Source organism: Medicago sativa, chromosome 3, assembly GCF_051527215.1.
Source record: "Medicago sativa cultivar Bolivia chromosome 3, Bolivia_mono, whole genome shotgun sequence".
NCBI classification, from domain to species: Eukaryota; Viridiplantae; Streptophyta; class Magnoliopsida; order Fabales; family Fabaceae; genus Medicago; species Medicago sativa.
The window spans coordinates 93,864,629-93,879,671 of NC_140751.1; the positions used below are offsets into that span (position 1 = coordinate 93,864,629).

Genomic DNA, 15,043 nt, shown 5'->3' on the forward strand with positions numbered 1-15,043 from the left:
CAACGGGGAACAAATCTAAACCTGCCGCATTCAAGTTGAACAAATCTTCGGATTTTCGTAGGATCTTGAACGGAAGTGAACTGAGATTCGTCGTGAATTCAGGTTTGGGCCATTACTCAGATATGCCACAAATGGTGAATCGAAGATATTTTTGTTTTTTAAAATGGTGATTCAAGCTATTGCAATTGGCACCAAGGTGGTAGCAGATGGATTTTAACTTTTTGAGAGGTTGGTGGTAGAGGTGTCAATAGAGCCCCAAATTTCAAAGCCCACTTAAAAAAGCCCCCACCAAACCCACTAAATTAAAGCCCCCTAATTGAAAAGAATTATTTGGGGCCAAGCCCACTATAAAATTTATTTATTTGTGGGCCTAATAAAGCCCCATATTATAATTTTTTTCTTAACAGCTTACTACGATCTTATTTTAAAAAACAGCTTATTCAAAACAGCTTATTTATGCAAAACAGCTTATTACGATTTCATTTTAAAAAACAACTTATTCAAAACAACTTATTTATGCAAAACAACATATTTATGCAAAACAACTTATTCAAAACAGCTTATTTATGGAAAACAGCTTATTCGAAACAACTTATTTATACAAAATAGCTTATTTGTGCAAAACAGCTTATTCAAAACAACTTATTTATACAAAACAGCTTATTTGTGCAAAACAGCTTATTCAAAACAGCTTATTTATACAAAACTGCTTATTAAGAATTCATTTTAAAAAACAACTTATTCAAAACAACTTATTTATGCAAAACAACATATTTATGCAAAACAACTTATTCAAAACAGCTTATTTATGCAAAACAGCTTATTCGAAACAACTTATTTATACAAAATAGCTTATTTGTGCAAAACAGCTTATTCAAAACAACTTATTTATACAAAATAGCTTATTTGTGCAAAACAGCTTATTCAAAACAACTTATTTATACAAAACAGCTTATTTGTGCAAAACAGCTTATTCAAAACAGCTTATTTATACAAAACAGCATATTCCGATTTAATTTTAAAAAATAACTTATTCAAAACAGCTTATTTATGTAAAACAACTTATTCAAAACAGCTTATTTATGCAAAACAACTTATTTATGCAAAAACAGCTTATTCGAAACAACTTATTTATACAAAATAGCTTATTTGTGCAAAACAGCTTATTCAAAACAACTTATTTATGCAAAACAGCTTATTTGTGCAAAACAGCTTATTCAAAACAGCTTATTTATGCAAAACAGCTTATTCGAAACAACTTATTTATACAAAATAGCTTATTTGTGCAAAACAGCTTATTCAAAACAACTTATTTATGCAAAACAGCTTATTTGTGCAAAACAGCTTATTCAAAACAGCTTATTTATGCAAAACAGCTTATTCGAAAAATCTTATTTATACAAAATAGCTTATTTGTGCAAAACAGCTTATTCAAAACAACTTATTTATGCAAAACAGCTTATTTGTGCAAAACAGCTTATTCAAAACAGCTTATTTATGCAAAACAGCTTATTCGAAACAACTTATTTATACAAAATAGCTTATTTATACAAAACACCTTATTTATTCAAAATAAGTTGTTTTGTATAAATAAGTTGTTTTGAAGAAGCTGTTTTGCACAAATAAGCTATTTTGTATAAATAAGTTGTTTTGAATAATCTGTTTTGCACAAATAAGCTATTTTGTATAAATAAGTTGTTTCGAATAAGCTGTTTTTGCATAAATAAGTTGTTTTGCATAAATAAGCTGTTTTGCACAAATAAGTTGTTTTGTATAAATAAGTTCTTTCGAATAAGCTGTTTTTGCATAAATAAGTTGTTTTGCATAAATAAGCTGTTTTGAATAAGTTATTTTTTAAAATTAAATCGGAATATGTTGTTTTGTATAAATAAGCTGTTTTGAATAAGCTGTTTTGCACAAATAAGCTGTTTCGTATAAATAAGTTGTTTTGAATAAGCTGTTTTGCACAAATAAGCTATTTTGTATAAATAAGTTGTTTCGAATAAGCTGATTTGCATAAATAAGTTGTTTTGTATAAATAAGTTGTTTTGCATAGATAAGTTGTTTTGAATAAGTTGTTTTTTAAAATGAAATCGTAATAAGCTATTTTGTATAAATAAGCTGTTTTGAAAAGCTGTTTTGCACAAATAAGCTGTTTTGTATAAATAAGTTGTTTTGAATAAGCTGTTTTGCACAAATAAGCTATTTTGTATAAATAAGTTGTTTCGAATAAGCTGTTTTGCATAAATAAGCTGTTTTGAATAAGCTGTTTTGCACAAATAAGCTATTTTGCAGAAATAAGTTGTTTTGAATAAGCTGTTTTGCACAAATAAGCGGTTTTGTATAAATAAGTTGTTTTGAATAAGCTGTTTTGCACTAATAAGCTATTTTGTATAAATAAGTTGTTTCGAATAAGCTGTTTTGCATAAATAAGTTGTTTTGCATAAATAAGCTGTTTTGAATAAGTTGTTTTACATAAATAAGCTGTTTTGAATAAGTTATTTTTTAAAATTAAATCGGAATATGCTGTTTTGTATAAATAAGCTGTTTTGAATAAGCTGTTTTGCACAAATAAGCTGTTTTGTATAAATAAGTTGTTTTGAATAAGCTGTTTTGCACAAATAAGCTGTTTTGTATAAATAAGTTGTTTTAAATAAGCTGTTTTGCACTAATAAGCTATTTTGTATAAATAAGTTGTTTCGAATAAGCTGTTTTGCATAAATAAGCTGTTTTGAATAAGCTGTTTTGCACAAATTAGCTGTTTTGCATAAATAAGTTGTTTTGAATAAGCTGTTTTGCACAAATAAGCTGTTTTGTATAAATAAGATGTTTCGAATAAGCTGTTTTTGCATAAATAAGTTGTTTTGCATAAATAAGCTGTTTTGAATAAGCTGTTTTGCACAAATAAGCTGTTTTGTATAAATAAGTTGTTTTGAATAAGCTGTTTTGCACAAATAAGCTGTTTTGTATAAATAAGTTGTTTTAAATAAGCTGTTTTGCACTAATAAGCTATTTTGTATAAATAAGTTGTTTCGAATAAGCTGTTTTGCATAAATAAGCTGTTTTGAATAAGCTGTTTTGCACAAATTAGCTGTTTTGCATAAATAAGTTGTTTTGAATAAGCTGTTTTGCACAAATAAGCTGTTTTGTATAAATAAGATGTTTCGAATAAGCTGTTTTTGCATAAATAAGTTGTTTTGCATAAATAAGCTGTTTTGAATAAGTTGTTTTGCATAAATAAGCTGTTTTGAATAAGTTATTTTTTAAAATTAAATCGGAATATGCTGTTTTGTATAAATAAGCTGTTTTGAATAAGCTGTTTTGCACAAATAAGCTGTTTTGTATAAATAAGTTGTTTTGAATAAGCTGTTTTGCACAAATAAGCTATTTTGTATAAATAAGTTGTTTCGAATAAGCTGATTTGCATAAATAAGTTGTTTTGTATAAATAAGTTGTTTTGCATAAATAAGTTGTTTTGAATAAGTTGTTTTTTAAAATGAAATCGTAATAAGCTATTTTGTATAAATATGTTGTTTTGAATAAAAAAAAACTTTAAAAATAGTTTTTTTTTTTAAAAAAAAAAAACTTTAAAAGAAAATGTTTATAGAAATTTTGGGGCTTTGGGGCCTTGAGGGCTTTTGATTTGTGGGCTTGCATGAATGTGGGCCTTTTAATCTTGTGGATTTTTAAGCCCCATTACTATGTGGGCTGGGGCCAAAACTTCAAGGCCCCATAATATTGACACCTATAGTTGGTGGTGGTGGCCGGTGGGTGAAGGGAGGACACAGAAGAGAAAGAAAGATGGGGAAAGATAGTGTAAAATAAATATAGTGATGAGAGAGTATGGTAATATCATGGTCTTCATTTAATCGAGAGGTCAAAAATCACTTTCCCATGGTAGGAAAATCTTTCCCATTCCCACCCTAAATGCCACCTTATTTTTAATAGTATTTTGCTTTTTCAAAGAGAAAACTGAGAAAAAAGAAGAAGAGAGAAAGAAAAAAAGTAGCAGAAGAAAGAAGAAGAGTAACAACAACAACAACTACAACAGATCCATATAAATAGGCGCGCATATCTCAGAATTATCAACGAACGGAAGCTCCACTGGAAACCGGTTTAGACGGTAAAAATGAGTGGTCCATCGCGAGAAGATAATTCAAAGGAAGAGGTAAAAGAAGAAGATGAAGGTAACCGGTTACTGGAAGTTGACGGTGAAGGTGAAGGTGATTCTACATCGGAAGAAGAAGCAGCGTATGAATCCGGTGAGAAAATCGTGGTGGTGGATTTCGAATTCGGCACCGTCGACGATTCAACCGTTCCACCTTTTTCATGGAAGAAGCTATGGATGTTCACAGGACCAGGATTCTTGATGAGCATAGCATTTTTGGATCCAGGGAATTTGGAAGGTGATCTACAAGCAGGAGCGATTGCAGGGTATTCATTGCTATGGTTGTTGATGTGGGCTACTTTGATGGGATTGTTGATTCAATCGTTATCGGCGAGGATTGGTGTTGCTACTGGACGTCATCTTGCTGAGCTTTGTAGAGATGAGTATCCGAATTGGGCGAGATATGTGCTTTGGTTTATGGCTGAACTTGCTTTGATTGGTGCTGATATTCAAGAGGTTATTGGTAGTGCTATTGCTATTCAGATTCTTAGTCGTGGTGTTTTGCCTCTTTGGGCTGGTGTTCTTATTACTGCTTCTGATTGGTATGCCTATGCCTATCATCACTCTTTTCATTCAATTATGCATGTTTGAAGGAATTGTTATTTAATTAATTGTTTTAGTCGATTATGGGATGGAGGTTTTGTTATTAGTGAAAAATTAAGTTTTTTTCTTTTTGGATAAAAGTGATCATGTATAAGTTATTTTTATCACCGAAGTTAATATAAAGTCAAACTTTTTCATAAGCTATCATGGAGAGCTTATGGAAATAAGCTGAATAAGAATTTTTGTTAGTAGAAAAGTTCGAATAATTCAATCTAAACATGCGATCTAGTGGAGGAGCTTAGACCATTTTTTTTAATTTTGGAGTGGTATTGTTGATTTTTCTTACCTTGTTCATAGTTAGAACTCATAGGGATTCGGTGACTTTGGTGGCGGGAAAGTCACCGTGACTTTAGTGTATTTTGGTGTATTTCATGAAAGAGAAATGATAGATAAAATGAGAGAGAGCGATAGACACAGTCACAACGACTTTCCTGCCTTAAAGGTAGCAAATCCTGACCCGGATTTTCATGAGCTGCAACTTGCAAGGAAAGTATAGACACAGTCGCAACGACTTTCCTGCCTTAAAGGTAGCAAATCCTGACCCGGATTTTCATGAGCTGCAACTTGCAAGGAAAGTTTGGATTGATAGAGTTGTCACGAGTAAAGAACTGAAATTGAATTTGTCGGACTAAGTTTCCTGTTAGTACCTGGCTGTTAACTGATTTTAGTTATTATAGTATACAACTATAAAAAAAGTTTTACACGGATGGGGCTAATTTGCTTTACATACTTCAAATATTTTTTTATCTATCTTGATTCTAGTTTCTAGGTAACACATTTCAGTTAAGTTCAGCCAGTAATTATATCACAGAAGTGACCTTACTCTTGACTATATTCAAAACTCAAACTTGTATGGTTGCATATGCTTTGCCGTTATATTTTGCTTTGCATGACAACAACATGTTTCCTTAGCTTACTATATTTTTGAACTTGTGAACACCTTTATGATATCAACAACAAAAGTTCTGAAATTGAATGGTTTGGATTAAATTTATGTATGGAAGTTAGTAGTAGAAACATGTATACTTCAATATTTTTGAACATTTCCTGGCTTCATTTCTTGATTTCAATTTTCTGACTTTATTGTTATTGTCTTCAGTTTATTGGCTTGGAGCCATCCCACTTTCATGTTTAACCACCTAACTGTGCTTTATTCTCTCTGTTGTCGAGCAGCTTTTTCTTTCTATTTCTTGAGAACTACGGAGTGAGGAAGTTGGAAGCTGCTTTTGCAGTTCTCATAGCTACCATGGCTCTTTCGTTTGCCTGGATGTTTGGTGACGCACAACCTAGTGGAAAAGAGCTTGTGAGGGGTAAATTTTGTCTTTATTGTGTAATTGAACCACGTTTTTTTTTTTTTTTGGAAATGTATCTCTCCCTATAATCCCACTGGCATAACCTGTGTTTGTTCCTTCTGGTAGGTATTTTGATTCCAAGACTTAGCTCAAAAACGATTCATCAGGCTGTGGGCGTTGTGGGTTGTGTAATTATGCCTCACAATGTATTTCTACATTCTGCTTTAGTGCAGTCAAGGAAGATTGATCCCCATAAGAAAGGTCGGGTGCAAGAGGCTCTTAATTACTATAATATTGAGTCCACAGTTGCACTTTCAGTCACCTTCATGATCAATCTGTTTGTCACAACAGTTTTTGCTAAGGGTTTTTATGGTACAAAGCAGGCAAATAGCATAGGATTAGTAAATGCAGGGCAGTATCTCGAGGAGAAATATGGAGGAGGACTCTTCCCTATTCTTTATATATGGGGAATTGGGTTACTGGCGGCCGGACAAAGTAGCACTATCACTGGCACATATGCTGGGCAATTCATAATGGGGGGTTTCCTAAACCTTCGATTAAAGAAATGGTTGAGAGCATTGATCACTCGGAGTTGTGCAATTGTGCCAACTATAATTGTAGCTATTGTTTATAACAGGTCAGAAGCCTCATTGGATGTTTTGAATGAATGGCTCAATGTGCTTCAGTCCATACAAATTCCCTTTGCATTGATTCCCCTTCTCACATTAGTCTCCAAAGAGCGTATCATGGGGTCCTTTAAGGTTGGGCCTGTTCTTGAGGTGAGTTGATCATAATGTTTCTTCATTTCCGTAACTGCTAATTGTTAGATCTCTGAACTCTAAAGCAACTTATGTCATGGTTTAAAGTGTTTTTTTTTTTTTTTAATCTTGTTAGATTTTTTTTACAACTCAATGACTTGAATGATTAGGAAATGAAAATAAAGTTTTCGTGTGTTTCATTCTCTCTCTGCGGATAGATTAACTAGCAGAATGACTTTAATCTGAAAATCAAATATCAATATTTTTAAGATGCTTATTGACGCTTCAACCAACAATCTATGCTTGTTTTCTGGGTAAAATGGAAATAGAACCATATTAATATTTAAAAGACTGTGTCAGGCTTGATATTTGTTTGTATCTGCTTCTATCCCTGTCTTATTTTACTGAAGTTTAGATGGATTTAGTTCTGATACTGATTTTGAATCTGATAATCAAATACAGAGTCACTTAAGAATAAGATGCCCAATGACTATTCAATCAACAATCCAATGACTTGATCTTTAAGTAAACCAGTTCAGTTTTTAATAAATTACACGTGTGACTTCTCCGATCTTAAGTTTTCCTTTATTAAGTCATATTAATTACCAGAATGATTTTTAATCTGATAATCAAATATCAAGTTATTTTAAGATTCATATTCAATATTCAATTACAATCTATGCTTGTTTTCTGGGTAAAATAGAAATAGAACCGTAGTAATGTTTTAAAAGACTTTGTCAAGCTTGATATTTGTCAGTATACGCTTCTATCTTTTGTCTTGTTCTACCCAAGTTTAGATGCATTTAGTTCATATAATACCGGTTTTGAATCCGATAATAAAATACCGAGTCACTTAAGATGCCTAATGACTATTCAATGAACATTCTGACGACTTGATCTTTGCGCAAGTCTGTTCAGTAATGAATTACATGTTTGACTTCTTTGGTCTAAGTTTCTATTTATATGGCTGTATCTGTACACCTACGGTAGAATTGATAAGTAAAATTGGATGTAAAATTTTAAACTACCTCAAAGATATGTTTCTTTCGTAGGGTATTTACTATTTAGCTCAACCATTTTGGTACTGAGCTACACATTTTCTGCAGGCTACGTTTTATTAAGTTAAATCATTTACAGCCTAGGGATCCGGTTATCCCATTGTAGTGTTGTACATGTTTATCACCTTGAAAATGAAGCATGCAATTCCTTAGTTATATAAAATATGGGTATTATGGATCACTTTTTCATTGAGACTGTTACAAACATAGATACTAATGTATTTGAAAGTCGTTGAGAGGGTTAGTTTTCTGACAGTTCCTTCTTTGAATCGTGGATATTCGCTGTTATATCAAGTTTAAAGAAAATGATGTGCAAATACCAAATTCATTCAGTAAACCGCTTCCTTTTGATTAAAATTTTAAATATTTTTTTGTTATAATAATGCTTTATTTATTTATTTTGTAGAGGGTGGCATGGACAGTTGCTGCACTGATAATAGTAATTAATGGGTATCTCTTGGTAGATTTCTTCCTTTCTGAGGTGAACAGCGTATTGTTTGGCTTTGTAGCCTGCTCTTGCACAGTTGCATACATTGCATTCATTGTATATTTAATTTCACAAAGTGGTGCTCTTCCTTCCGCATTGGTGGATCGACTTCCAAAGGGATTTTGTTCCTCTGAGAATTAAACCAACACAAGTTACACAGCATTAAAAATATGGAAATAGTATGGCAAGCCTCAGCTAGACAATTTTGCTCGACAAGTTTTACTCATACACCATGAAAGATGCCTTGGAATTTCTCCAACCCTGCAATGGGGATTAAAGGATGTACAAGGTCAGATAGTGGAAAGAACCTAGATTTAACTGCACTTCTTTTCTCCAATACGGTTATAGAGGTTACCTACAACGTGTAACAAGACAGGTATATCTTTTTCGTAATAGAAAGTTGTGGAGAGAGCATCATTACAACTTGCAGGATCGATTATTTTCCTGCGCGCCTTTATTATTTTTCTAACAAGTTGTAAATTGCTCCATCATTCTTGGTTGTAAACAGTTTGTGTTTAAATAAACTCAGACTAACACTCACATATTGCTTTGGTGAAAGAAACATGGAGTTTTTTTTTCCTTGATAAGGCAGACACTGTAAGACCACGGCCATAAGTTATAGGGAAGAATAGTCAATAATATGAAGTATATTCTTAGTGTCTTTCATTTTTCCTGCTTTCTAGTTGGTTATGGTTTTGTTCGGATATGAGCAAATACATAGTGATTATATTATATTAGAACTATAATTTCTGTAGTCCAAGTCTACAAGCTGTTTCTGAAAACCCTGAATAGTCATTAAATTATTGGTTTTCTGGTTTGACTTGATGTAAGTTGGTTCAATTTTTTATTATTAGATTTAGATCAAGACCACTGATAATCTTAGTCAATGGACAAAAGCCTTGTAAACAGTTGAATTCCAGAAACTATAGATTCTGGCAAGGGATTCCACTTTCTAGAACATACAAAACCCGTACCCATGAATTTGCTTCATGCAGCGTTGTGTTTGTGTAAGTTGCAGCAAGCACTGACCTGAATAACTCATAGCCCTAATAGTAACAACAAACACACACCTAAAACCAACAAAACTGTGGCAGTTTGTTCTATTTATAGGTTACATATCTTTCTCAGTTTCAATTCAGAAAATGTGTATAAAGTGAAATTTCGAAAAGAAAAAAAAAATGCTGCCTATTGATTATTATTTTTTTAAATTGGCAAATGTTAATAGTTAGTTGTTAGATTAAATTTTTCTTCTTCGTCGGAGTTTTAATCTAGAACTTGCAACTCTTGTCCCTAAAAAAAAACTTCCAACTCTTTATCACTTGGCTCAAATCAGTTTAGTTACCCAATCTCATGCCTATTGATTATTGTCACTAATACTGAAAAGCCAATTGGGGACTTTGATAAAGCTCGGGTGCTTATGGTTTATAACTGTTTTCTGAAACTAGAAATTTATATTTATTTTTTTTATTATTTTAGGACTAAAAAATTGAGCATTACACGCTGCGTGTTCAACTTTTATTTGTCTCAGACCCACATTACAATGACATGTAAGTGTCCTGCTATATCATTAAGATTTAAAGGCAAAAAAAATATAACGTGTTCTTGGTGGTATAACGAGGGAATGGACACGAATGGAGTGGGTTTTGCAGGTTCCGGAAGTGGAATATGTTAATGGATATGAATGAAAGGTTGAAGATAGATGAAAAATAAAATAAAAATAGAGTTTGGACATACTATAATAGAAATATAGAGTCAATGGTCTTATTTGATCTAATGATAAATACTAAATAATAGAGTAATCTATCATGGACAAGTTTAATATTGGTCCGTCCATGTTAAAAGTCATCCTAATGTAAACCCGATATCAACCAACAAAAAGTGGATAGAAAATTGATTGAGCAAGTGAAAGAAGATAAACAGTGACCATTGAATTTCACTTTCCTTCCAGACATGTAAAACAAAAGAAAATGAAAATATGAGCTTCGGCCTTCAATATGATGCATGATCACCAAATTCACACGATGCATAACTACTTTTTGTTCAGATAATTCCTTGGATATGCCCCTCTTCTCCTCTTGTTTGTGTATGTTTGTTTTCGTGGTGCCCTTCACATTAAACCCCTAAGAATTGCTCCATCACTCCAAAATAATTCCTCAAATCGATGCAACAAAGTATATAAACAAACTTCACCCAAAAATTTGTTGCACACTTTAAAAAAATGATATATTATTAATTCATACACCACAGTTCTAAGCAATTGCAACCGGATAGAAAAGTGTTCAAGATAGATAGCTTACTGGGTGAGTTGTGTGATAATTAAGGTTGCTTCGAAAAGTGTTTATAAGAGCGATTTTTTATTTTTTTTTACAGAGGAATCAAATTAACTTATTTCATTCATAATATCAAATTCGATACAAGATGACATATGATCATGACATTGAGACCTAGCATATGACAATGATGCCCTTGCGAACAAATGAGCCACATTGTTTGCTTGTCGTCTGATAAAACTTATTTTAAAGTTTGGCAATCTAGAAAATGAAGTTTTACAATAGTTTAGAATAGCTCATAATTCAGAAATGGTACCGATTTTGTTGGAAATGCCGTCTACCACTTGCTTACAGTCAAGTTCTATCGACACCGCCGTCAAACCTCGATTTCCAAGCCAAATTTATCAAGAGTGACTCTTTTAAGTAGTTAGAAGATTGATATTAGCTTGAAGTTGTATTTATGTTAATGAAGTTATTTACAAGTTTTTTGTTATCTACAATTTAAATAAAAAGTTGTTCTTTTTGAATTGTTTGCGCTTCGTTTTATCAAGCCTTGTTTTTAAGACTAAAACAGGGCTTCCAAATTATTTGTCGTTTGACATTTTGTCCATCAAATGTGAGTCTATTACTAATGTAACATTTGTTGTGAAACGCAAAATCTTCAACCTAGAGAGTTGAGATTTCGTGTGTTTCATTTCTAAACGTGGCCCCAAATACAAACATTAATCGTAGGGAGTACTATTATTTAGTGATTGTGTTTACTTTTATTTTATGTACTTAGAAAACTTGATTAAAATTAAAAAAATAAGTAGAGAAAAAAGTCCAGTTAAAAGAAAGATAGAGACAAAATCAATGAAGGTAAAAAATCAAAGATGGCGCTTGAAGGACAGAAGGAATAAAGCATGAAGGAGTGGAGGAAGCAGAGGATGAACGTGACTTGTAAGGTTGAAGAGTAGTAAGAGTTACTCTGCCAAACATTAATTGGTAAACGCGTTAGATCAAATTTTGTAACAAAAAGGAAAACAATATGCCTAACCTAATGCCTTAGCACCTACTATTTTCAAACTCGTTTTGATTAATATTCCTGGATCTTTTTTTACCTGGTAGAGACACTAAAAGTACATAACATGTACAATGTTGACGGTTATGTGTTGACTTGAGTCTGGTAAAAGTCAAGCTGGCTGGCCAAACCAACTTTACCTTTGTGCTTTTTACTAATACAAAATCAACTTTGTTAATAGCAATGAATATGGGCTTATACTTATGCTTATGCCTAGGGTCCATTTAGCGTAGTGTGGTCCAAATTTAAAGTTATGGTTGAAGTCATGGTTCCGACATATGGTAAACACAAAAATCAATGGATGAGTTTTACTTTAGAAATTTGAAACCAATAAAAACTTAAAAGCACTGGTAGTTTCTTCTTCGTTTCCAGTTTGGCTTGTTGCAGGCCCTAGTTTCCAAAAAAAATATCCAATGTGCCCTAGTTTGAAAATAAATATCCAATATGCCCTACTTTGCCAATTTCCCTTACATAGCTCCATCTGAGATGGCACCATGTATCCTTTAGGATGGCTCCATCTCAGATGGCGCCATCCTACCTTCTTTTTTTTTTTTTTCGATTTTAAATTTTTTTTGGCTTATTATTTAATATCTCCTTTAGGATAGCTCCATCTCAGTTGGCACCATCCTACTAGTTTCTTTTAATTTTTTTTTTGTTTAAATTTTTTGCTGAAAATTTATTAAATAGAAATAATATAAAATAACTTAATAATATAGATTGATACATTAAAAAAAAATTAAAACAACATAATTATATAAAATGATATTTAAATAAAATATTACAATGAAAAGTACTACAGACGTGCAAGATTAAAATTAGGGCAATTTTTGCGATAATGACCCTCGCCTCGACACAATTTACATTTTCTTGGAACCTTTTCAACTTCATCCATTTCGGTCCTAATACGAGTGGTATTTGGACGACCCTTTTTCGGTCTTCGCGTAGACAAATTTGGGCAAAGTACAAATCCCACATACGGGGGCCAATAACTCTGGTGGTGAACAGGGTTGAAACTTCTGTTGTAAACAGCGTATACTCTCTCATTTCGGAAAACTGGATCTATATAGGAAGAATAGTCATGACTGAAGCTCAAACATGCAGCTATGACATGTGAACATGGCATATGTAGAGCTTGGAATTTTCCACAGTCACACCACCTTGCTTGTAGGTCGACCTTGTATTCTCCCTTTGTCATTCCTTCCGTATGATCGATAGTTTCACGAACAGAGAAGGTGTATCCCATTCGATCAAAATGGGTGACTTCGTGAGTGGTTGACTCACTCACCTCTTCCTTAATCAAATCCATGCACTTTTCTGCAAATTGCGCACCAGAACCTATTGTTGCTCCTGCCTCATGTCCTCTTAATACGGTGAGTTCGAAAACTTCCCACCCTCATATCTTCAAAATCTCCCACCACCATGAACACAATCACAAACCTCCAATGTCCCTATTAATTCTCCAATCAACTTAACTGATTTTGGTTTCACAAACGAAACAATTCAATTTTTGCGAAGTGTGTGTGACGACGACCCACAAAATGTTTGTGATGATAACTCAATGAATAATTTTTGGGTTGACACATCAATGTCGACCATGTTAATGAGTGGCCCAGGTCAAACAAGTTCTTCCGCGTTACCACCACCCGAACCAACCCAAAGTCAAAGTGAGAGTTACAATGAAGAAGAAGAAAATGGGGACGAAGAAGACGAGGAACCAATAATTCAACAACGAAAGTCCTCTCGTGTGCCAATACCTAAAACATATGGTACGGGCGGACATAAAGTAGTTCGAAAAACTAGAAAATAATGTAATATTTATATTTAAATACTTTTCATTGTAATATTTTATTTAAATATCATTTTATATAATTATGTTGTTTTAATTTTTTTTAATGTATCAATCTATATTATTAAGTTATTTTACATTATTTCTATTTAATAAATTAATTTAATAAATTTTCAGCAAAAAAATTAAACAAAAAAAAATTAAAAGAAGCTAGTAGGATGGTGCCAACTGAGATGGAGCTATCCTAAAGGAGATATTAAATAATAAGCCAAAAAAAATTTAAAATCGAAAAAAAAAGGAGGTAGAATGGCGCCATCTGAGATGGAGCCATCCTAAAGGATACATGGTGTCATCTCAGATGGAGCTATGTAAGGGAAATTGGCAAAGTAGGGCATATTGGATATTTATTTTCAAACTAGGGCACATTGGATATTTTTTTTTTGAAACTAGGGCCTGCAACAAAAAAATTCCAGTTTGGCACCCTTTCCAGTCATTTCCTAGACTCTTCCCGGTTGTCGCCACCCCAAATGTACAACAGAATTTAAACGCAATGCTTTTCCCCAACACAACAAGGGAGGAAAGTTTTGCATAGTCACGAGATTTAAACGCAATATTTATGTGCGCAAGGATGAGAACATGTCAGTCCGTTCGACATGGGCCTACAACCTAACTTATTTAAAGTCTATTTCGGCCTAACTCATTTAATAAAAAAGTAAGGCTCAAGCGATGTCGTAGGTTCAAATCCTACAGAGCGTGATTCCGCCCCATTCTTAGATTGAGAATGACACTTAAATCTTAAATATTAATTAATGGGATAACAGTCTAATCAAAAGTTTTAATTTGTTTATAAAACCTATTTACTTAAAAAGGACAAACTAAGGTTTACAAAAAAAAAAAATATTAAGCATGTCATGTCGGTCTATTAAGTTTTTTATATATAATATATCTTATATTATTGATATTGTTGATTTTTTTTCTTCATAAACTCAAGCCCTTCATATGATTTGGTTATTTGATAGTAGGTATATTTGTGTGATTAGACTTTCACAAGATTTCGTTATTTAGTATTATACCTAATGGTGTGTTGTAGGTCTTCATAAGTTTTGACATATTTAGTAGTAGACTTGTAGGTGTTGCTGGACCTTAGTGTAAAATAGGCTTTTAAATAGGCTTCCAGGCTTCAACATACCTTTAAAAATGTCAGACCAGACGTTACAAATGAGCTTATGACGGGTGATAGGCCAAACTCAAACTTATAATTTTCTGGACCTTAGTGTAAAATAGGCTTCCAGGCTTCAGCAGACCTTTAAAAATGTCAGATCAGGTATTATAAATGAGCTTATGACGGGTGATAGACCAGACTCAAACTTATAATTTTCTGGACCTTAGTGTAAAACAGGCTTTTAAATAGGCTTCCAGTCTTCAACAAGACCTTTAAAAATGCCAGACTAGACATTACAAATGAGCTTATGACGGGTGATATGCCATACTCAAACTTATAATTTTCTGGACCTTAGTGTAAAACAGGCTTTTAAATAGGTTTCCAGGCTTCAACAAGACC

General features: G+C 32.7%; 2 protein-coding genes across 2 annotated transcripts; one reads left to right on the forward strand and one right to left on the reverse strand.

Annotated features, from left to right (window-relative positions):
- The first annotated feature begins 4,087 nt into the window (after positions 1–4,087).
- Positions 4,088–9,032, forward strand: LOC146942139 (metal transporter Nramp2-like). The gene is made up of 4 exons (XM_085756095.1): positions 4,088–4,710; positions 5,945–6,081; positions 6,190–6,842; positions 8,286–9,032. Exons 1-4 carry the CDS (start codon positions 4,130–4,132, stop codon positions 8,505–8,507), a joined length of 1,593 nt encoding a protein of 530 aa, XP_085612221.1. The 5' UTR covers positions 4,088–4,129; the 3' UTR covers positions 8,508–9,032.
- Positions 9,033–12,489: 3,457 nt separating this feature from the next.
- LOC146942140 (uncharacterized) lies at positions 12,490–13,002 on the reverse strand. The gene has a single exon (XM_085750009.1). It carries the CDS (start codon positions 13,000–13,002, stop codon positions 12,490–12,492), a length of 513 nt encoding a protein of 170 aa, XP_085606135.1.
- Between the last annotated feature and the right edge of the window lie 2,041 nt (positions 13,003–15,043).

Coding starts and splice junctions, on each gene's coding strand:
- LOC146942140 (XM_085750009.1), bottom strand. CDS start 13,002: ATGGATTTGATTAAGGAAGAGGTGAGTGAGTCAACCACTCACGAAGTC.
- LOC146942139 (XM_085756095.1), top strand. CDS start 4,130: ATGAGTGGTCCATCGCGAGAAGATAATTCAAAGGAAGAGGTAAAAGAA. Junction 6,082..6,189: donor TGGAAAAGAGCTTGTGAGGG/GTAAATTTTGTC, acceptor TCCTTCTGGTAG/GTATTTTGATTCCAAGACTT. Junction 6,843..8,285: donor AGGTTGGGCCTGTTCTTGAG/GTGAGTTGATCA, acceptor TTTATTTTGTAG/AGGGTGGCATGGACAGTTGC.